The 24,353-nt window shown below is 40.7% G+C and overlaps 1 protein-coding gene across 3 annotated transcripts in view; it reads left to right on the top strand.

The window, feature by feature from the left end:
* The first annotated feature begins 3,285 nt into the window (after positions 1 to 3,285).
* The window catches only part of USP24 (ubiquitin specific peptidase 24), a 62,952-nt gene continuing 41,884 nt past the window's right edge, over positions 3,286 to 24,353 (top strand). For all 3 annotated transcript variants that reach the window (XM_065655535.1, XM_065655533.1, XM_065655532.1), the window contains exons 1-10: positions 3,286 to 3,738; positions 15,790 to 15,955; positions 16,920 to 16,987; positions 18,232 to 18,375; positions 18,900 to 19,022; positions 19,906 to 19,941; positions 20,538 to 20,603; positions 22,130 to 22,195; positions 23,097 to 23,171; positions 23,906 to 24,064. In XM_065655535.1, coding sequence (XP_065511607.1) covers positions 3,439 to 3,738; positions 15,790 to 15,955; positions 16,920 to 16,987; positions 18,232 to 18,375; positions 18,900 to 19,022; positions 19,906 to 19,941; positions 20,538 to 20,603; positions 22,130 to 22,195; positions 23,097 to 23,171; positions 23,906 to 24,064 — 1,203 coding nt within the window. In that variant the 5' untranslated portion in view covers positions 3,286 to 3,438. The remainder of the gene's footprint in view (positions 3,739 to 15,789; positions 15,956 to 16,919; positions 16,988 to 18,231; positions 18,376 to 18,899; positions 19,023 to 19,905; positions 19,942 to 20,537; positions 20,604 to 22,129; positions 22,196 to 23,096; positions 23,172 to 23,905; positions 24,065 to 24,353) is intronic.

The raw sequence follows: 24,353 nt of genomic DNA, 5'->3' as shown, positions 1-24,353 counted from the left end.
TATGAACAGTAAGTTTTAGCTCATATTAAGTTTTCCCTTGGTAATATATTCCTATGGTACTTCTAAGAAAATATGAGGAAGATGCTCTTTTATCCTGAGTAAAACATATACATTAAAGATTTGGTGGCAACATAAACTTTACATTCCCTTCTGTCAAACTCTGTAAGTATATATGTAACAGTCATGGCTGGGAAGGTACAGCAAAGAGGCAAACAAAATGAGGGTGGCAAGGATGTTTTCCAATTACATATGAGATTTTGGTTGGAATTCCCAGGCAGTTGTAACCAAGGGAAACCTTCGAGTTCAACAAGGCAGAGAGTCACCTCTTAGTTTGGCTGCATGTGTACGTTCCACCAGAACAAAACGGCTGTTTCTCTTTGAGGGAAAATGCTGCATTTGCTTGTTCAAATAGTAAATGAGCTGTAAACACAGGACTGGCTTTAAAACAGGCTTATGAAGAAAAGCATAAAAGTATTTTCAGTTAAATACTGAAAAATGCATAAAAGCATTTTCAGTTAAAAACCACAAATTAACCAAACACTCCTACAGTAACACCTTTGCAGAAGTGATTGCAATTCTCCATCAAACTCTATTTTTAAGTTACCTGACAACTCCACGGTCAACCCAAAAAGCCATGTTCTATGTCACAGCATGACCACTTACCAAACAGCTGTTTCTGTTACAAAATGTCTCTTTCTGTAACATAGGGGTTCGTCATGTCCAGACGTGCTTCAGGACACACATATGATGCATTCTGTAGAAAATAACTGCCTTCCATAAAGTAACATGATCAAATAACTAGTAAACTTGTGTCATATCAAACTGGCAACTACACAAGCACAAACTCCAAATTATTCAAAGGCAGATCCTGAGGATATTTGCTCCCCACTTCAATTTCTTTGCCTTGTCTCCTTGCACCTCCTGGTGCCCCATCAGAAGACTCACTCGCTGCTTTTCTAGCTCTCGGTTAGACAAGTCTGCTGTGCTTCTCCCTGCAACTTTTCTCGAAGGGACAATGCATGAAAAACATTTGCAGCTTGGGACTTCCACACTGAATAACTTCTAGAAGAAGATGAAGCCGTTCCTTCACTAAGCTGGAATATACAATCTGGTCCTTCCAGCCATCTCAAGAGAGATGCTGTCAGAGAAGTCTGTAAAAATTAATTTTAGCACCAGCACACCTCACTGTCAGTTATGTCCAGCTGCTGTGTCCAAGTGTTACCCTTACACATTGGTAAATTCAAATTCGCTTCAAACTTCCTTCAGGACAGCTGGACTACAGAGCAAAGGTAACTTAACTGTAAAGCATTCTCTTCTTTCTTGCTCACCTGGGATTACAATCAGTTCCTCCATTACTTTTGGTATGTTTTCATTAGTTAGCTCAGCACAAATTTACAGGAGCACTTCCTTGAAATAAATCTGAAAGCAATAATGACATCTAATAAAAGATATTACTTTTTCCTACTAACTTTTCTTCCATTAGGAGGGGAAAATGATGCCAACTGACTTCATCAGGCTGTGAGGATTCAACCATTATTTATAATATGCTTCAAAAATGAGAAAGTGTAATTTAAATATTGGTCACATGAGTAAGCAGTGAGTCAATATTCAGCATATTAATTGAATGTATTTGAAGTGCTGGAAAGTTTCTGAAGCCTGCCAAGCTTGAGCCATAACAGTTCCTTTTATAACTGGAGATCAGCATGAATGAAAGACCTTCCTTAGATCCAGAAGCTGAAGTTCAGAGTCATATGCACATTACCTCCATTCTACTGAATGTCAGCCTACAGAAAAAAAAATCAGAGATGAATAAGCAAGACAAAGGAGTCATGATTACCTTTTGGGACAGTATACAAGGAATATGAGACCACTGGTGGCATACTGAAACCTAAAAATTAATCCAAAACCTTGCCAGTCTAACAGACTGATCCATCAGTTTGTCTCTACAGACAAACTCAGGAGCAGAGACAAGACACTGAGCTCTGAAAATTCATGTAGGTTAGACACCTGAATGTTGTTGGTGTCCCATACACCTGAAAGTTTCCTTTACACTGAATGTGATTTGCATCTAAAACTTCAGACAGCTGCTTCTAGATTCCTAACCCCATTGCTTTCAGTCATATCAGCCACTGCGAACACAAAATACTTTGCCAGAAAACATGAGCCTCCAAAGACAAATGTATATACACAGATACCAGCACTGGTCTTGACAAATCTTTTATCTGTTTCCTGCTTCCTCCTCTTCTCTGGACATAGAAAATACATCGTTAAAACAAAGTAATAAATTTTGCCAGGGAGATTGCCAGGAGATCTAGATCTACTGACTTTCGTGCAGTACCAGAGTTCGCTAAGTGTGTTTAAGAAATATATACAACTTATTTTCTGCTGTGGGCACTAGCAATTTTTTTTTTCAGTTGTTGTTATCTGATTGCACTCTACTTCATTCCGTGTGGATTTGCATCTCTGTTTGCTGTATTACATACTTGAAGAACTCATTTCTCCAGAGCAATCCCCTGGCAGCTGGCAGTGAGGGCAGCACTCGGCCTGCAGCCACAGGGAGCTCTGGGTGCGCTATAACCGCATCCTCCCCTGGGCGGGCCCCACACGCCGCCGCTCACCTCTTGCACCCCAGAACTCGCTGTCCAGCTGCCGCCCACAAGTGGCAGGGGCCAAGGCTTCATTTTTCGTTAAAAGCGACCCTCATCACCTCAGAGAACCCTGCCCGCCGCCTCCCCGAGCAGCTCCCTCGCTCCCGCCCACAGGCCCTCACCGCGTGCGCGAGCGCTTTCCCGCCTCGCCCGGCCTCCCCTCAGCCCCGGGGCCCGCTCGTGTTCCGCAGTGAAAGCCCAGCCACCGCCCCGCCGGCCGTGCCCCTGCGGGACTTATTCACTAGTAAGAGCCGTAATTAAAGGAGGAACTACCAGCAGCGGTCAGGAGGCCGGGCGCGCAGCCCAGTTCCCGCTAGGCGGGCTCCGCTGCACGGGGTCGGCGCGGCCGCTGAGGCACCGCCAGGCCCGACCCTCCGGCTGGGGTCCCGTTGCCCTGGCAACGCCCCCTCACGTGACTCCCGCCGGCCACGCCCGCCCGCTCCCGTTGCTATGGCGACGGCCGCTCCCTCCCATTCCTCTCCCCCCTCCACCCCTGCCAGCCCATTCACGCCCGGGCTGCGCCGCCCCCCTCACGTGACGCGGGTCCCGGCGTGCGCTTCCCCGGCCGGGCTGCGGCCGCCGCTTCCGGGCCGAGGGCGGGGCGGAGGGGGCGCGTGTGTGTGAGGGCGCGCGGGGGGCGGGGGCGGCCGCGGCGGCGGGGAGAGGAGAGGAGCGGCGCGAGAGGGAAGGAGCGGCGCGGAGAGGCGCTCCCGTCAACATGGCGGCGCGCGGGGCGGGCAGCGCCTGAGCTCGGTGCGCGGCCGCCTCCCCGACCCGGCCCGGCGCGGCCATGGAGAGCGAGGAGGAGCAGCACATGACCACGCTGCTCTGCATGGGCTTCTCGGACGCGGCCGCCATCCGCAAGGCCCTGCGCCTGGCCAAGAACGACATCAACGAGGCCGTGGCGCTGCTCACCAACGAGCGGCCCGGCCTCCACTACGGCGGCTACGAGCCCATGGAGAGCGGGCAGGGCCCGCCGGGCGGGCACGGCTCCCCCGCCGGCGGGCACGGCCCCCGCGGCGGCGACGGGGACGGCGGCGGAGGCGGCTTCGACCCGCCGCCCGCCTACCACGAAGTGGTGGAGACCGAGGTGAGCTGCGGGCTGCCCCGGGGCCCGGCCTCCTGTCCGCGCCGGCCGAGGGGAAGCTCCCCGGGAGCCTCCGTGCTGCGGGGCTGCCGGCGGGCAGGCGGGAGGGTGGCCCAGGGGAGCCCCGGCTCCCCGCGGGGTCGGCGCCGTCGCCCCCGGGCCGGGCGCTTTTCCTCCCGCCCGCCCCGCTCGGTCCCGTTCGCTGCCGGGCCGGGCGCGCCGTGGCCGCTGTTGCGATCGCTGCAGGGTGAAGAGCACCCAGGCTGTTCGTGGCGTTCCAGGAATGTGTGGCTACCGTAGGATTATTTCGTGTTCACCCCCTCTCGTCCCTTCTTGCATAAGCCGAGTGACTAATGGCTGATTTTTTTTTTTTTAACTGTTCACACAATGTGAAGGAAAGGGTGTTACTTTGCATACGATTTTATTTGGATAAGCTAAGCATAAATTCAGAAATAGAAATGCAGTGAGTTCAAGTATTTTCAAAACAAAGGTTTTAACTCATAAATTATAGCTATATTCTAAAATGGACCTGAAGCAGAGAATGCCAACCTTTCCCAGTTCCTCTCTATCCTCCTTACATGCCTTATTCTCTCTTCCATCCTCTTCCAGAACTCTGAACTCCTCAGCCAGCAGATACACTCATGGCACTTTCCCTGCTGCCTGGAACAGTCTAGCAGCACTTACCTGTAAAGCTTTCTCCTCCTCCAGGTCTTTTTTCCAAAACTTCTCAGAGTGCTCGTATGAAAAGAGCTAATTAGTAGTGTCCAGACTCTGGAACTCCTGGGGTGAGAGCAGAAGAACAGCCTTGCTGTATGGTACTAAAGGGCCAGCTTGCGTAGTCTTTCTCAAGTGGCCAATAGCAGATTCCTAAGCACATGAATAAAACCAGGGAAACTCACGCACCCTCCCAGGCTGCAAGTCAACAGTGTCCTAAGGATTTCCTGCACCAGAAGTGGTATCTTTCTGTGTATGTATCTATAAATATTTATATATATATGAAGAAGACATGCACATACCTTCTTGTACATGACTACACTTGCAGAGATCATCCCTATCCATAGCCTTGGTATGTTGCAGTTCAGTCTTGCGGGATAAAGATAGTGATCCTGTTCACTGAATAAATTGGGTTAGGTCCGCAGCTCATATAAGATGATGATATATGCTTGTAGAGTAAGGTGATCTGTGGGACGGCATGTGTGCTGTGCGGAAGAGGAGTTGCTGTTTAACTTCACTGATAGAAACCAGTTCCCTGTTGCTTCAAACCTTTGCTTTGAAGGCTTGGGAGTGAATTCAGTTCTCTTTAGCCAGCAAGAGGGTGGATTTTCCTATCAGGTACAGTTATAGTTGGGACAATCTGGGTTGTCAGTGTGACATTTTGAGAGAAACTGTCAGTGTAAACTTCAGAGAAGCACTTCTTTTTCCCCCTCCTGTTCCTATTACAAATGACACTTTGACAACTCTGACTAAGAGGGTTTTTTTCCCCTGTTATTTCAGCTTGTATGTCTGATCAAACTTACTTACACATTATACTTTCCTTTGCCACTCTTGTTCTTGTTTGCTTTGACTTGTGTTCTTGTTAACCCACAGGAGGGAAACCAAGACATTTCAATATAGGCAAATGACTGCAAATCCACAAAATAGGCATTTCAGAAGGATTGAAGTATCTCGCTACATGAAACTTTGTAAAAATTTGGGCCTCAATTTAGTAATTGGATTCATTTGCACGCGAGCATCAGTCAATTCTTGCATGTGTATGCAAAACGATATTTTTGTAATATAAGAGTTATAGCTGTAAAAATCTTAAGACTTGGGACTGTTGCCTGGGCTTATTTGTCTAATATTGCAGTACAGCCTAGCAGCTTTTGACATACATTTTATAAAGAGGAGGAAAATTAAATATGATCAGTTGTTGTTTTCTCTATTCTTCAATGTAATCTAAAACCACATTTAGTAAACTACAGCTATTATTTAGGTGGTTAATCAGTAAGTAGCTTTCCATTCAGCACAAGCTTATGGCATATGAAGCAGTACATAAAGCCATTGCACAAATAGCTATATTATTCATTGTAGTCATATACATTATGCTGGAACATATTGTACCCCATACTGTCTTGTGGTAATTCAGATGTTATTTCTGTTTATCTTCTTCACAGTATCATCTCTCTTTCTGCCAGCCCTTAGAGCGTATGTTCCCCCTTCTCGTCATCATACCAGTATTAACTTTCATTTAGTGGGGAGATAGATAGTGGTCTGCTAGATTTTTGGTGTGATTTTTGGATTTTATTTATCAGCAATGTCTGTGAACATATAAATCAAATGAGCACAATTAGTAGAACTGTTCTCTTAAATAAAATTTTCCAGTCTAGGAGTCTTCTCCATGAACAAAAGTTAGGATTAGATTCATTTTTAATTTAAAAAAATAAGCTTTAGTTATTCTCCAAGACCTGTGTGTAGCAGGTCTGTGCTTTGTATTTACATTCTTTTTTTTTTTTTGGCTGAGTAGAGTTTACCATGCATATAAGAATAGATTTATGAATGATTAAACACTTTACATTTTCCCTAATCAGTAATGAATCCATTATGTTTGCATATGCTTATTTGGTTTCTATTACATGATGTTAGGATCTGTTGTGTTCAGTAAGCACGTTGATGAAAGAAAGGCCTGTCTGTTGGTTTTCTTTGAGAACAGCACAGCAACCAGATACGTATCATACTAGTAAAAACTTTTTTTTCTTTCGATAAGAGTAAAACCAGTGTGAATCCTCTCTCTGTGGTCCAGCCTGCTGGTCTTGATGAATGTCTGGAAGTGTTACAGAAACCTGAATTTGGAAAAACTGGCCCAGAAGCAAGACAGCTACTCTGAGCTGGCCTGACATGTGCTCTATGCTTTATATGTGAGGCTTGAGATGAAGCTACATATATAAATTCATTTTAATGAACGCTGAAGCTTCAGTTTCAGCAGGTTAATGTCTTCCAAAGACTGTGCAGTTGGTTCAGTTTTACATTAATAGCTGTGGTGTGCCTCTGGAGTTGACACTGTTAGAGTGACTGTGCTTAACTCATTGGAAGAAAAAGGGCCAGGCAAACTTGGAAATACAAAGGTGGCTTCACATTGGTTTGTGTAGTCTTGTGAAATATCAGGAAGTTCAATTTTGGGCTTACAGTCGGTTTGAAGTTTTGCCTTGTGTAGTACCAACCACATTGATAGGCTGAGATCACCTGTTTTACAAGAGGTAACTTTGCCTGACATACCTTTTATGTTTATGTGTGTTGGCTGAAGTGAATCTGGTAAGTACACTTTGGCAAGAACCTGAGATTTCTGCATTTATTCCTTAGGCAACCTACAGATTTTTACAGTGTGATTCTTTGCTGATGGGGAAGGGTGGAAGGATGGTGTGCTTATCTGACTGACAGATAAACTGTTTTATCAACTGCTGCTAAGTTCATATAATTTAAGATAAGACTATAATAGAATGTGATGACAATGTCTGTCGGTGTGTCCATGAATTGCTGTGAGCACCACAAGTGGTGACTTTCAGGAGTTGGGGGAACGGGATAGAGAAGAGCAGGTCAGAATGAATGTGGGGATTATGACCAGAGAACTTCAGATTGCCGTAGCGGGTAGGAACCCACTTGCACTAAAAATGTTGAAAGTGTAACAACAGTTTGTATAACCTTTACTAAAATAGTCTTGATTTGTTTTTAAACAGCTTCTGAGAGTCATTACTATGACCTTTGGGGTAGATTGTTATTAACAGATTATATTACCTTCTAGCTATTCTGTCTCATTTAGCATGTGCTCTTTGATTGTGTGTGGTTTGTTGGTTTTTTTTTTCAGTTGAACTGGATCAAAACCTCATACACACCAGATTTTACTAGATCAGATTTATAGTAAAACTTGTCCGAGATTGCTTTTAGAGGTGCTGTTTGATTTCGAGAGAAGAGGGTTTTGTGCAAGGAACAGGCCAGCGGCTGTAGTGAGTAACGGTGCCAGGAACATTCTCGCTAGTCATGCTGCAGAGCTGTGGTGTTCACAGCCCTCTCTCTCCTCATTATCAGAGCTCAGTACCCACAGCAGTTCTGCCACAGAAGTGCTGTGTCACAGTGTGGGTGTAACTTCAGCATGGTGTGTGCTTTGTTAGGAGTACCACGGACGTAAGGTTTGTGAGGTTCTTTGATCCTTGAATGGAAGGAGCTGTATTTATTTAAGGACCAAAAAAAGTATTTAGCCTTTGAGCAAATTAGATGAATTTCACACTACAATTTAATAAATTTAAAGTCAGTCCCCTGTTTCATAAGTAGTGTGGAGCTTTGCAAAAGTGAATCTTTCTGGCATTCTCACATGGAAGTTTTACAGTGTGGCTTGTCTAGGAATTGGCCTTGTAAAACAATTAAGCAATCAAATAAAGCTCTGTGGTGGATTCTGGCATCGAGTCCCTGGCTGGATGCCATCAGAATGTCAAGTGGAATTAGTATTTTAGTGCTTCTGGTTTTTGGCATCACTGTTTTCAAAAATCAGTGGCCCTGGCGTAGAACCATTATTTAGGTTCTGGTTATGTTAGCGTTTTCTTGGACTTTGAACGAAAATACCCTGATTTTCATTCTCGATATAATACAGACTATTAGAGATGCTACGTGAAGTTAGGGAAAATACGGGTAATACGGAGAGGTGCGGTGGGTTAATTTTAAATGTAAGCTTTACTTTGAATAATTTATAAAATCATTATCATGTAATGTGATTGTCAGAGTAATCCTCAGATTGCGACTAGCACTTTATAATTAGGGGTTCATCAGCGAAGGTGATGCCTGCGGGGCTGGTGGAGGCTGGTGGAGGCAGGAGACGGTTCTGCACAAGCAGCTTCTCAGCTGGGCAGGAAGCGGCTTTGATAGAATGTTCTCTGGAGGCATTTTCTGGTCATCTTCCCAGTTTACAGTGCTATTCTGTGGCAGCTGTTTAATGAGGAAGTGAAATACTGAGGAAGAAAGAATAAAAACAAATTAGCCGGTGTTAGTAGTTAATTCCAGCAAATCATTTGGATTGCTTTTGGATTAAGGAACAGTAGCTCTTTGTATGAGGAGGGCAAAGATGGAAAGGAGGTCCCTGTTTCATTTGTAAGCTCTTATTTTGAAAAAACTACGTATTTGTGCTGCCATAGGAATAGTCTTTGGTATGTACATTTCAGTGATGCTTCATGGGCCAAAAGAAAGTAAATTTTAAAAAGCCAATGTGCTCAATGTTTCTTGCTGCTTGAGCTTCCTGCTCACTACTTACCAGCAGTTCTGGCTTCTCTTGTTCTGATACCTCTCAAGAGGCATTTAAAGATTTTTTTTTTTCCATATTAGTTAATCGCAGTTTTGTAGTGATACATGGTATAACTTGACTCTGTACCTGCTTTGTCACTCCTAGCTTCTGTGTCATTCCACACCAGCATGCAGCCATAGAACAGAAGTGTAGATGAGTGAATTTATTCTCCTTTCCAGAGCCTGACCTTTGGCCGCTAAAATGGTATAATAAATACTTTCTCTAGTGTTTTCTGCAGCACTTCTCTATTAATGCCTGGTGTTTCGGCAAAGGAAGATAGAAGCATTGACTTGATTTTAAGTACTAAAATGCTAAGCGTTTGTGATTGTTTTATCACATTGAAGCACAGTGTTTATCTGATACCACACAAAGTTGTTTTGAGTTATTTGGAAATAAGCATGGTGGGGTGTGCTTATGAAAACTCAAGGGCTGGGAGGAATAATGGTAACAACTCAAGAAGTCTGGCTGTTTGTAGTTACACTAGTGGAGTAAGTGTTTTAAATGTATCCACCAGCAATACTGAGAACACATGCAAGATAAGTGTGTTTTCCTTGGTTCCTTATGAATGGCATTCCTCATAGTGCTTTCCATGACCTCTCCCTCGCCTACAGCTAGTTATCAAACTTTAAAATACGTTGCCAAAAGTGGTTGTAACTAATCTGACCGCCTCATATTCCACCGAATACTGTGGTAAGAGTAGTATGAAAGGGCAAAGATATTCCTTTTTTTTTAAGTTAAATAGATCTTTTAATTCAAATCATTTTTGCAGGGCCTCAGTTATTTTGTTTTGTCGTTATGCTTAGTACTGTGTTTACCTCTGAACAACTAGGCAAGTACATTGGGGAATATTGCTTGGTAATATCGCACTGTCACCGTAGAAATCAGGGAGAGCTGTACAAGTAATGTTTCTAGAAAGTCCTAGTTAATTTTTAGCTTTGCCGAATTTATTTTTATTTCTGTTTTTCAAATTTATATTGTGTCCTTATTCCCAGTCTTATACAGTTCTTGCTTGTGAGAGGTCGGGCAAGAGGGGAAGCCACGGGCTTTTTGTGGTTGATTTGGTCTAATCCCTTACAACTACTAAGAAGGGTTTAGTTTAACCATACATTCTTGCTGATGCACTTGTATGACCCTCAGTTAAGGTCAGTGTCCAAAACGTTCTTTGAGGACGTTCACTAAATAAATCAGAATTTTCTTAGGACATCTTTATGGTGAGGTGAGTGTCTAAATCAGCTTCACTTAAGTAGAGTCTGTAACATAGAATTTATTTTCCTTTAGTGATAGACTGGTTTCATTCCTTTGTATTTACATGTTGAAATACTAACATTTTTTTCTTATGAAAAGACTGCATAGTAAAAATGTGGACTAAATAGTTTAATTTCTATGCAAAAGGAATAAAACATACATATATCTCCCCAACAGGCTTACTTTCTCCTAGCAGAACATAAATGCCAAAAAGCATTCATATCTATTGCTGTACTCAGTAGTTTTGCACACAGATAATTTCCTGTGGATGAAGATGCAAGGGCAAGATGCTGTATCTTTTTAGGACTTAAAACTGTTACTATACTTTGCAAATAAATGCTCGCTCACCAGTAAAGCATTTAGAAAAATCACAGTGGGTTTTCTTATTGCCAAAGAAGAAACATAACGTGGAAATTCCATATATGACACTATTTTCTGAGGGTTACTAATATTGTCATATTCTTAAAAGGACACCCAGCTTGCTCTTAGCAGTGTGAGTTGAATGAGCTTGATCTGCTAGCAAGAACAGGCAACTGGGAAATACTCTTCAATTTTGTTCCCACATCTACCACTTCACATGAGTTTGAAGAAGCTCTCTAAGCTTCTGGAATACCAGTTGATAAAAAGTAAGTAGATTACAGGTATGAAAATGTAATTTTTTTAAAACATTCCATACCTCACGCTTAGTGTCTTCAAGTGTAAGTGCAAAGTGGTAGCTTTGATTTATTTCAAAGCCTTTCAATTCTTACCCCCATGATTCGGTTCTAGGTAACAGAATATCCTCCTTTTAGGAGTTAATTAAAAGAAAAAAGAATTGACATCCCGGCTTGAAAGTAAAAGCTGCTTTAATCAGTAGTGTGCCAGGTAGAGGGATTGTCAAGTCATGACTTCAGGATTCATAGCTTCTCCCACAGACTGATGGACATAATAGATAAGAGAGCAGCAAAATGCTCTGTTTTTCTGGGTATTTGATGTATTTCTCTCACCTCAACCTGAGCACCTTGCAGACACTTGGGCTGGTGCAGCAGCGCTGCGGCACAGGGCAGTGTCACTGCTGGCACTTCACAGCCGGAGAAACTGGAGCACTGAAAAATGGATTTTCTCCTTATTTCTTAGTATGTCCGTGATAAAAACTGAACGGTGCACCTAGAATTTTTGGCTTCTCATTCTGGCTTTAGTTGTGTTTTTCATTACTGCTTTTCAGAGCAATTAAATTTGGTCCTGTTTGTAGGTGCGTAGCAACAAAATACATTTTGTTTGTTTGAGTTTTTTTAACAAAACAGTGAAGCATCAAAAATCTGTTTTCTTACCTACAAAATGATGGTAATTTTATGAAAATCACTTACTGTAGAGGCATGAGGGTGAAGAGAACTGCTTGGTCTGTTGGTGTCTTAGGAAGTCTGATTCTGTTGCTTGTTGAAAGAAACATGACCTTGGAGTTCTGCTTCATAAGTTACACTGGATTCAGGAGCACATAATGTGACTTAGCTCTGGTGATAATAAATTCTGCTGGTAACCTTCTATCAAAATCAAATTAACTAATTTAAATTATAATATGACTGTAATTTCATTACTAAGACTGCCAATAAGCATCAAAACACTTTCTTAAACTCCTTATTGTTTTATGTAAAGTGAGTGGTATGGTAAACGTCAGGTTTACTTAAACAGTGTTGGGTGAGTTAATTAGCGGAGTATTGCAGGAATACATTTTGCAGCTTTGAACTGTGACCTTTCAGCAATTAATTTATATTTCACTTTTTGTGTGAAGGCTGATCTTTGTTCTGTGTTACTCTCTATGGAAATTTTATCCTACAGACTCACGCAATGCTTTATTGATCAGATATGTAACAATTTTTGTTTATTCAGCCTTGCAAACAACTCTGGGAGTTGCCAGATCCCCAGAGTGAGAATCTCAAGTCAGTACTTGAGACTGTTCACGTGAGGATATTTCTCTTGGGGGCCTGTGTGTGTATGTTTGGATATAACTGCATTTGCACACCTTGAAAATAACCCAAAAGAGTCAAGTAGTGCTATTAGAATGGAGGGATCCTCAGGACTTTTGTGTAATAAGAGATGGCTCGGAAGGCATCAAAAATGTTTGCCAGCAAATGTTTTTTGGTCTCAAGATTCTGGCTGCAGAAGGGAGAACAGTCACAGGATGTGCGATGTGCACCATGATTTCCTATCTCAGAAGACAGATGATTTTTGCAGACTTTTAAACAGTTTATCTTTGGATGACTCCTTGACTGCCAGGAGTAGATTCTTTGCTTTTTATTACTCTGTTGTTGGAGAATATCCCTACAAATCCTTAACATGTCAGGTGCCAGTCCAGTATAAGTCTGTTCAGCAACAATTGTGTAGTCCTGATTTAGGTCATCATCAGCTGGTAGATGCCATTCTTAAGCCATCTGTTTGAGGGGAGGAACTTTCTATATATTTTTAAAAAAGGTAATTCCCAAAAAAACACTTTATGGGAGGCTGACATGGCCTTGTGTACTATTTATTATTATTTATGGCACACTCTTTGTTTAAAAGCTTTTATTTCAGCTGTGGACCCACATTAGTGTCTGCTGTGACAATTCCTGCCTCCTCAGTTAAAATATAAAGTGTTAACTGTGGCTGCCTATTCCGAGCTGCGATGTGTTGCAGCTATGGACGTCAACAGAGCAAGTAAGATGTTCAGCCTGTGTTAATTAGTGAGCAGCATAACATAGTGCAAGAGCTGAGCTGCTGTTAATAAACTCCTCGCTTTAAAGGGCAGTACACAAATTGATTTAAAAGTTGGATGGTGAACAGTTTGGGGGTTTTCTTGTAAAGAAGGACACTGATTTCGAAAGAGCAGCAATGAGTCTTTAAAGAGACTGTTAGTCATACTAGATATGTTCTAAGAAACAACTCAGTCTGCACTAATATAAACTGAACGTAGTAGTAATCTCCAAAAATGCAGGGTGTTAAATTTATGAATTATTCGAAGAGGAATTTGAGTTTTGAACTGCCTGGGCATTTGTTTCAGCCTGTTGCAGATTTCACAATAGCTGTGAAGCTACTGGTATGTGGTATGTTCTAAAGTTAATAACTTTATGCTTTCTGGACAGGGTTTTAGTACCGGAAAATCAACAAGGAAGACAACTTGTCTCTAATTAGTGGAATATGCCAAAAATGTGCTCCTTCAGTGTAAATAGTTCCATTTGTTATTAGGGCAATATTCCCAGTATCATACCTGTTGTTATATCTTGTGTTTAAAAGAAAAAATAATAAATCTTTTCACTACATTGTTGCTAGACTGAATCCAGCAATAGGCCAGACATAGACTTAGCACAATTTATGATAATGCCATTATTTGTGGCAGATTGTACAGTGAACATGTGTTTTTTCACTCTTTCCTTATGAATTTCCATAAAATTACAGACCTGTGGAAAGAAGTAAATAAAGAGCAATGTGGCTTAGATGCAGATGGGGAAGCGGAACAACAAGTGGAGTTTGTCAGCAAGAGTTGAAAGTCTGCAGTACTACTAGGCTGCACCTCTGGAACTAGTGTTAGCGATGGATATTTTTATTTAATGTGGACACTTTCCTCCAGGGAATGCAGCAACCGTAGCTCAGTTAGTGTAATCGTTTGTTGAAGTGTTGCTTTCCTTTGCTGCAAGTCTAGGCTGAGCTGAAATGTGGGACCTAGCAATTAAGTGTTTATATTGTACTCAGTCTACCTTTATTAGACTAATCATTGTATCCCACACTTTCTTTATAACTGCGCGTTTATTTTCTACAGGAAATGGATTTGTGTTCTGGATGGGTGTCCTTTACAAAAGCTGTAAACTTAACTGTTGTTAATACAACAGCATATTTCCTAGAAAACTTTTGCTTTTAAATGCTTTTTGTGTCTTTTCATTTAGACCTTCAAACATCTCTTCTCCAAAACTTGAATTCTTTAAACAGGGCATGATTTGCTAGATGTGAATTACATTAAACTTCATGCACAGTTCTGGGTCGGCTGACTGCACTTGCAGAAGCTGCTATTCAGGTCTGTTAAAGTACAACTTCCCATAATGAGAAACTTAGGACTAAATGTTTAGTAGTGAGTTGGGGGAAGGTGGCACCTTACTTCCCAAACACTGACATGTTTGGAGTTTTTTTCTGAGTGCTATTCTGTGTTCAATTTGTATAAACTTCACTGCTGCTCCCTAGGACCTGTCAGTAAGTCCAGCACTGTTTGCTACCATCACCTGCACCAGTGAACTTTAAAGGATCAGCTCTGTACCATTGCTGTTTCCCTGGCTTAATATTCTTGAGTCATTGTGAAAGTGAATATGACACATTCACTGTTTAGTAATAGCAAGTGCAGGCAGAGAGCTGGAAGCACACTTGTCCGCATCCATAGATTTCATTCTTTGCATCCATTTCCTCCCCAGTTCAGTCCTTTTTCTCGTTTATTCCTTTCGATTTGTTCCTTTCACTCCCCTGGCACTGTTTTTTAAACTCTCAAATGTGTTTTCTGTTTGTCCTTTCTCTACACGTCCCTGGCTTCTCTCTCAGGGGATCTTGTTACCATCACTGCACTCGTGTTTTCCTCCAACCCTGACAGTTGCTCCTGGTTGCTGCCGGGCCTGATCCAGACATTCTGGCCTTTCTCCTGCTCGGGTTGTCTGCCCTTGTCAAGGCAGGGAAAGCTAGTCTCTGTGAGCTCTTTGACACGTCGGGTAGTATGTGAGGTTAAAAAATAAACAAAAGAAAATAAATGGATAACTTGTCCACTCGTTCGTTTGGCGCTCCTGAGGCGGTTACCTCATATGGCACTTAGCAAAGAACGTGGGGCTAATTCTGAGTTCTGCTTGTACGCAGAAATAGCTGCTGTTTAGTGGCACTAGCAAGAAAACCTGTGAAGCTTTGCTGCAGGCATCTGCTTGCTTTTTCTGTGTTTGCCTTCCAGAACATTTTTCAGTAACTCGCTTTAACTTCAGGATAAGGACAATTGTAGTTTCCTGGTTGGGCAACTGTATTTGAGATGTAAATTTTTCTTTAGATAATTAGCTATTAAAAAAGAATCCTGATGTACTGCATTAGTGTCTTATGTTTCTTAATGTGATGGGGTGAGAGGATGATGAAATTGGCCTCCCTTAGAATAAACTGTTCCATATTCTACAGCAGTTTCTGAACAGAGGATTAATATGCAGATCTGTGAGGATCAAGGTTTGTACTCTACAGTCTCACAGGGACTGGAAATACATATCACTTGGCTGTAGAATCTGATATGCTAAGGAACAAGATTTGCCACTTAAACAGGCAATTAGTTAGCAATTAGTTATGTAAACATAGTAGTTATCACCTGCATGAAATACATAAAAGTATGTAATCCCTTCAATTCAACTTGAAATATTAATTTCTGCTTTGAAAAACACAAGCAGCCTCACACTTGTCACAAGCACAGCCACTTTTTCTGAAGCCACTGAATCCTTCAAAATGTCTAGGAGAGAAAAATTGTTTCACTTAAACTTCCCTTTTATTCACAGAAAAATGATGAAAATGGGAATTGCTCCGGTGAAGGTATTGAGTTTCCAACAACTAACTTGTACGAACTGGAGAGCAGAGTTCTAACAGATCACTGGTCCATACCCTATAAGCGGGAAGAGTCTCTAGGCAAGTGCCTAATTGCATCCACCTACCTGGCAAGACTGGGTGAGTTCTCTTTCCGCACATACAAAGTTTATCTGTTCAAAGGATTTCACGGATAGTATGGTGGGCAGTCATGTCTTTCCTATTAATCTTGCAGTTGTTTACTTGGCACCCTGCAGAACAATCGCATCTCTGTGAACATGGTTAACAGTGAACTGTTCTATCCAATCCTGTGAAAAGAATGTTGGAATCTTTTTTCTCTAAAGCAATTTGTTTACTTAAGCTTTTTTTAAAAGTGGAGCACGTTTCTTTATTTTCTAAAGATCGTAGGAATTACTGGTTTTCAGAGCCGAATTACTGACGCCTTTTTTTTCATTGTGCTGGTTATTTTCAGTTCATAAAACAAGCTGTTGTCTAAATCCATGCTGTACCACACTTGTGTAACTGCTTGTTTTTCGCTGCTGAAGTGCTTATACTGCATTAGACCCTGAATTTGACTCTTCTGTATTCAGTATTGAGACACATGGTGTGAACTGTGGATTTGTCCTGTGCAGGGACAGGAGTTGGACTCAATGATCCTTGTGAGTCCCTTCCAACTCAGGACATTCTATGGTTTTATGATCTCTTGGAAGAATGGAAGTTGTTAGGTGGTTTACTTCTTTGTTTCTAACCTGTATTCAAAGGGTGTGCTTAATTTGGTTTTGGGTGGAGGCTGTGAAGCATCAGAAATTATCTGAAGCTAGTATCTAAGTTAGAAACTTTGAAGGGAGAAATACGTATGGTACTAATAATGCTTGAAGAAGTTGGAAAAGAACATGGGGAAACTTCTGATTTCTAAAAGGCAAGTTCTCTCGACTCACACTTTTTTGTGACTGAAAAAGCATGCTGGTTATGAGTGAACAGTGGCACATTTATTACTGCTGGTTTTGGTCAATGTTCCCAAAAACCTGCAGCAAGCTCCGTGCAGTAATCTTTAAAAGCTGGGGTTTTTTAAATGTTTCTAAAAAGCACTCTCCTTTCTGCAAAGGTCTGTCTGATTCTGATGAGAATTGCAAGAGGTTTATGGACAGATGTATGCCTGAAGCATTTAAAAAGGTAAGTAGGTACAGTGGACCAATTCAATGTTTCTTTGCCTTGTTCATGGTGGAAGCAGTGTCTTATCCAGACTTCAGAAACTATGGTAACTACTGAGTGTGTTCTTAGATTAAAATCACACTCAGGTTATTTTCCTAGATAAAAATCATATATAGACTTACATTAAAAATCATACAGAGTCCCAATTCTGCAGGTCTGGCCAATTCTGGTACATAGTACTCTTTTTTTTCTTCCCCCTTTTTTCCTTCTTAAATGAAGAGCTCTATATTAATTAATGGAGCCTAGGCTTAAAGACACTTGGATACAGCCATTAATGGCAAGTTTGAGTCAGATTTCCTTTAACTCTATTTTTTCTGTTCCTTCTTTAGAGGGTTGCTAAATTCTTCTTAGAATACTGAGAATATAGGTATGTTTAAAGAAGACAGCCAAATGAAAAAATATATTTTCCCTTGAATTTCTATTTGAGTAATAGCTTTATATATAATGCTTTTAAGTCACTTGGTATTTTTTGCGTATTATATAAACAGTGTAGATTGTGCCTCCAGAAGGATAATCTGTAAAAATCTCAGTTCAGAATGTGCTGAAATATTTGCAAGAAACTCTCTTGTTTCTTCAAATGGCACAAAAAGTAATTTTATTTGAAGTATTAAGTTTTTTAGCTGCTCGTGTTCAGACACAGCTAGCAGAAATTTGCAGATGGAAGCTCGGTGTCCTTTATAAACAACCACATTAGACCAGATTTAAAGAACATATTTCAGTAGGTGGGAAAGCAGCATTAAATACCTCTCTTTTCATGGTACATGTTCTTTGTTTTCCAATAGAAACTGCTCAAAAAGTGTGAATTGGTAAATGGTTATTATAGCTGAATCAGTGCAGCTTTGTGGCACATCTCCCTGAAGATTTAATAGTTGTGTCATCAATCTGCAAAAAAATTATTTGCATGTTAGTTGTTCTTTGCAAAAATTACAGTCTTTACTAGTGCGTGGAAATGGAAAACAGTTTGCTTTGCTACATTGTATTTTGTGTCATAAACTCTGATTTAAGGTGTTCTTCAAGGAAATTACAAATTTAATTAACTCTTGAGCCATTAGTGCAGGAAGAGTATCTGAAAAACACACCAGGCAGCGTTTAGTACACTCTAAGGAAGCGTTTGCTCTGGAAACAGTCTCAAGGCTCGATAGATTTCTCCTTTTTGGTGCTTGTGCTCAAATTTTAAAAAAATACCTTTTGTTTGTTTGTTTTAGCTGTTGACATCCAGTGCTGTTCACAAATGGGGAACTGAAATCCATGAAGGAATATATAACATGCTTATGCTGCTAGTGGACCTGGTTGCAGAAAGAGTAAAACAAGATCCTATTCCTGTGGGCCTGCTCAGTGTACTTACAATGGTATGCGACTCTTTGATGCAGTTTCTAATATTTGGGTATTTGGCATTTTATATTTATGCTGCTGCTGCTTTTTCTAACTATATTTAGGTTGTAGTATATTGCTTTGCAATCTGCAGCCATTGCTTACTGCAGATTTCTAACATCCAGTATGCAACTTGTAGAGGGTTGAGTGCTGTTCAAAACTACTGAAAACTCGTGCTCTCAAGAAAAAAAAATAAAATTACATCTGCTGTCACTTCACTGTTTATTTTTTAACACTGGTACTTTGAGTTCATCTCCCCTTTATACAGATAACTGGCTCACGTCGGTACTGGATATTGTCTATACAGAGTAGAAGCTTCAGAATGCTTTATACAGTGAGAACTGAGAGGCAGCAGCAGAGGTCTTCTGTTAAACTTTACTTCTTGCTAGATATTTAACTATCAACCAGACGAATGCTCAACTGAAAAAGTCAGATATTATCAAGATAAGTTTGGAGGCTGGTGTAAGCCGTGACGCTCATTGCTATGGGCTTTTCTTTCAAGGCATTTAACCCCGTCAATGAGTATCATTTCAAGAACCGAATGAAGGTATGCCAGAGAAACTGGGCAGAAGTCTTCGGGGAGGGGAACATGCATGCCGTCTCACCTATATCCACTTTTCAGAAGGTAAGCATGCCCTAAAACCTGTTTTTAGGGTAGACGTCTTTGTTTCAGGAAGGGTTGTTTGATTAGTAGGTATTTACAATACAAGAAAGCTTAAATGTGTCACCAAGAATTACAGCAAATAGATCTTTAGTGTATGTTGGTCTGTATAAATGAATTTGTCCTCTCAAATTATCCCAGTTCTCTGTTAACAGCTGGATTTAGAAATCGATGTACTTTCAATGTCTAAAGTATCACAACAGTCAGAGGGATGGATCTGTTGCATCCAAGGACTGACATCTGCTTGGCTGTTGAATATGAAATGACCAGGACAATTCAAAGTCTACAATTTAGCAGAGAATTTGTGCTTTTCTGACAGCCAAGGACAGGGTATCTTCAAGTCAGACACGCTGACAAGGAGGCAGGCAGTTTTTGAGATTTGCACTGTCTTGTCACAGTAGTTCTAGGTGGGTGAGTTTAAAAAAGCAGCCTCGGTGGCATTGGTCTCTCCTTCAGGAAACAAGTTTGTGGCCGTACAAAGAAAATTCTACGTCTGCTGCTTTGGGGAAGGTTTGTTAGTGATGTTTCACGCTGCTAACGTGCTATAAATATAGTTGATTGTGAGTCAGCAGCCACAGTGCATAGTGTTTTCACAGCACGTGGTCAGTGATGTCAAGGGGAGTCCAAAAAAGGCTGATGCTAATGAGAACCTCCCAGAGCTCCAGCTACGTGCGTAGGAAAGGAGCTGTTACAAACACGTTGCTGTTTTCTTTGAAATAATAGCTCATGCGTTTCGGGTGTGAGTTAGTGGGCTGAACGTGTGTGTCTGTCCATATCTGTTTCAGAAGACAGATGTTTAGTGTTGATTGTTGCAACTACTAATTTATTAATATTTTAATTGTTCAAGGAACCTCATGGGTGGCTGGTGGATCTGGTAAACAGGGTAGGTAAATGTAAGCCAAGCAGAATTGTTATTTGTCACTTGAATTCTTTGCACTTCAGAGAGAAATTCTTATTGCCCCCCTGCCCCCTGACTTGTTTTTCCACTGTTCACTTTTGTGACAACCACCAAAAAAAATAGTTTAAGATTTTCATCTGGCCTACACGTAGGGAAGGGGCCTTGCTCAATAAATGTTGAGTTGCTGCCTTCTCCCTTGAGCACCTTTAGCCTAATGTTATGGCTATGACTGGGGGAAGTTGAGAGCTCAGCTTAGGCTGAAGTGCTGTTTCCCAGTCAAACGTGCTAGGCCAGTCAGCTGTTGCCATATGTGGCCTAGCTTTCTTCCCTATATCCATTTTTACCTAAAACAGAGTTTCTAGCTTCATGTTTAAACTGGTAGCAGGTATAATTCCACTCCCCAGTGTTGCCCCTGAATTCCTGTGAAAACACAAAGCTTATGTTGGATGTGATGTTCAATGGTAAAGGATACTTGTGGGCATCCCAGGAACTCTCAGTGGAGTGTTTTCTGTAATGACTTATTTAAAAGATAAAATACTGTAGTTCACTAACATACTGATTATTTAATTATTTATTTTCAGTTTGCAGAGCTGGGTGGATTTTCAGCAATTCAGTCCAAACTCAATTCAGAAGATATTGAACTTGGGGTAAGTTCATCTTCTGTCCCGAGCCTTTTCCCTTTCCATTATACACTTCATGTAGAACCAGTCACGTCCCTTTTGACAGCGCTCTTACCTCTGCTCCAGTGCCAGAGCAACGTTCCCCAGAACCCTGGAGAAGTGCTGTCAGACTGAAAGGCAAATGAGGTTGTGCATGAGAATCCTGACTGAAGAGCTTTAGAGACATCCCAGAAAAGAGGAAGGGTTTGTGGACCTTTCTGGTTAACATTCAGCCTTCCAGTTAGACACCAATCAGTCTAATCACACTGTCAATTCACAAGTATGTCCCTGGTTTTCTGTTTATTTCAACTGTAGCCGCATTTAGCTGCAAGTGAATTGACTTCCCTCATTTATTACAGAAATCATGGTTTAAGGGAAAAAAAGTCCTCAGGAAGACAGACACTGTCTAATCCTAAGCAAGTTTTCAAGACCTGTGTCTAAAAACTGACTGGGTCAACAGTTGTAAACTGGTTTTAGTGACAGAGCCTTACTTGTTTAGTTTTAGCTTCCTAACCTATATTCAGAAGGCTTCGTAATCTTTCAAGCTTTAAAGAACAAGGAAGCCAAGGGAAAACAGTATAATTTAAAATCTTGTCCTTCAGTATAAAATCAATCTGCTTTCAGTGAAATGCCATTTGGAGAGAATTCAACTTCTTTTCTTGGAGTATTGATGTTTGCTATTTTGTAAAGAGATATATATAGAGATATATAGATACATAGATATATATGAGCATGACGAAAGAATAAGGAAACTCGATTTAAATCCTGATATTGCAATAGAAACTTTGACTTAGTTTAAAACTGCTTGCTTAGCAAGGAAGTCTGGTTCAGCATCACTTAACTTAGGCCTTTGATTGCAGTGGTACACACTCAATTCCACAATTCTTGATCCAGTGTGAGAAGAAACCAATTTTGGTATTATTTGTTGGTAAACAATGCCTTTACACATTTGATTTCTTGATGATAGATATCACTTGAAAATCACAGAATCATAGAATATTTTAGGTGGTATAAGTATATAGTTTGGCTACAAAGTAAATAAGAATAAAATCAATCATGCATCAAAGGGATCTTGGCATATATGTGACACATCTACAAAATCTCTCTTGCCATTGGCTTTAGCCTTGTCTTGCATTCACACTTCTAATTTCTGTGGACAGAAACCAAAATGTGAGGTGTCCCTTTCTGTTTACTTCTGTGACTGAAAAAGGATGAGACAGAGAAGACTAAACAGAATTATGAGAGGACCAAGATTAGTGAATAATGGGAAAGCATTTTTTATTTCGGGCAAAAATATAAAACACATACCATATGCTGTAGAGTAAATCTCTTCCCTGAACCATGTGTTGTTATAAAGGAATTACACACCAAAACTGATTTGTAGCAAATGACTAGAAATTACCGTATGAGATAAATAACGCTTATTCATCTTCATTTGACTTTTAAAGTGTAGATCAGTAGCTCTGAAAAGATCTTTTATGTGTGCAGCTGAATACTTGCTCTATTTCTTTCAGGCAATCTCTGCGTTAGTCCAACCATTTGGAGTTTGTGCAGAATATCTCAACTCTTCTGTAGTACAGGTAAAATGTCTTTGTTATGATTTCTTATCAGCACATAGTAAAGCCTTGAAATGTGACAGTAGTAATTTTCTCAAATTTAGATGGAGCTCTCAGTATTAAAGTAGATCATGGGCAGCGTGATATCAGAAAGACACCTACATGAGAGCTTTTTATCGTAGGAATTTGAAAAAGACAGAGGACTGAAAATTAGTTTACAACTGTGTTGATGTGAAACCGGTGACTAATTTGAAGTCTTCAAAAGTCACTTTGCATAAAGTACAAGAATCACGTTGAGCATCCTGAGGGTGGTGGATAGAGAGCTCAGATGATGTTCAGATTCATTTTCTAAGCACACTGATATGTAGCCACTTACCTACATCTGCAACAGTGAGAAGCTTCGTCGCTGCCATTAGTGAGTTTCATCAGTGTAAGGCACGGGGGAAAAGAGTCTAGCTCAATGGATGGATTTTGGTTTAAATTTAACTTTCTGACTGAGATCAAGCACATGGATATGAGAGTTTACACTGGAAAAAGTTATGGTAGAGGAAAAAAATTCACACCTACACTCACTGACAAAAACTGTCAATTTAATAAGTGACTGAAAGTCTTTATTTGAAGAGGAGGTAGTTTAGAAGCCACGGGGAGTCAGCAGCATAGGCATCTAATAACAGATGCATTTTGAAAGCTGGTTTGGTTTTTTTTTTAATCCTATATTATAGTGGTCTGAAATGGCTTCTTTCTCTAATTGCTTTTTCTGGACGTACCTACCAGTTTTATGTATGTTGTAGGTGTTGCTTTATGTCTAACATAATTGTGAGCTTTCAGCTATGTATTTCACTTCACTGCAGCCAGATCTTCTGAGTAACGTAATTGATTTCAGGAAACCTAAAATGATTGTCCTGCCTTTTCTCACATTCTTTAGCCCATGCTGGATCCAATCATTCATAAAATGATTAAATATGTACAGAATGTAGAAGAGAAGGACTTGAAAGACAAGGTAATGTTTTATATATTAAATATTTAGGAAGAACTTCCTGTGTGTCTTGGAAATGCTGGCAACATAGACTACAACAATAGCTTTATTTTCACTGGCAAAAATACAGCCTGTTCTCTGTTCTGACTAGACAAAATACATTTAGCCAATTCCATTCAATACCCTTTTCAGTAGATATCTGTCACGACCCTCTTAAAAATATTTTGCTGCCGTTCCTATCAATTATGTTTTTGTTGGTCCCCTTCTGAAGTGCACAGTGTTCACTTCTCTAACTGACTTGAAGATATTTCCTGTCTTGCAGTCTGTTAAATTCTTTAACTGTTTGCTTCCAAGAATTTGGTAACTGTTGATAAAATGTCCGTGTAACTTGTGACTACTTCCTGTGTTACCCTGAATTTGGCATTCAGTTCTATTAAATTTTTGACTGTTGACTTTTTGCTTAGACTTAAATTGTTAGTTGTAATCTGATAAGTATGCATAGGTTGTGTAATTACAGAGGAGCAATTTAGTGTAGCAAATCTGTAGAAGGAGATTCCACTTTAACCACAAGTTTTGTTGTCGTAGAATTTCTAGTGTACAAGTAATACTTTCTGATGTACGTGGTACTGCATTTCATAGATTAAATGGTCTGTACTGGATCACTAAACCTACTGTTTGTGAATTATCGAAGTCTGAAACAGAATAGCAGAAATAGCAGTGCTTCTGTTTGTCCCTTTTTGTTGTTTTGTTTTAACCAGAGACTGGTCAGTATCCCTGAGCTCTTGTCTGGTATCAAACTGCTGTGTATGCGCTTCCAACCCGATTTGGTCACTGCGGTAGATGATTTACGGCTGGACATTCTGTTGCGCATGTTAAAATCTCCTCACTTCAGTGCAAAAATGAATTCCCTCAAAGAAGTAGGTTTGCTTTTTGTGTGTGTACATGTGCATGTGTGTAGGTGGGATGGGTGGCTAGTTACTCATTGAAGCCACAACCTTAAAAAAGAGATGGTGCAATATTTCCTGACAAATTACATTGCCTTAGCAAAAGCTTAGTTTGTAATAAATACCGAAACAAGTTAATATGACAAGTGTCATTTGTAATATTAGTAGCCACTGCAAGGACCGTGGTCTCCCAATTAGAAAACAACTAGCCATAGTTTGAACCTTTTCTAAGAACTGCAGTTTCAGATTGATTTATGAGTGA

Source organism: Caloenas nicobarica, chromosome Z (assembly GCF_036013445.1).
Source record: "Caloenas nicobarica isolate bCalNic1 chromosome Z, bCalNic1.hap1, whole genome shotgun sequence".
Lineage (NCBI taxonomy): Eukaryota > Metazoa > Chordata > Aves > Columbiformes > Columbidae > Caloenas > Caloenas nicobarica.
The sequence above is the reverse complement of the archived record's forward strand: the minus strand, read 5'-3'. Positions and strand labels throughout refer to the sequence as shown.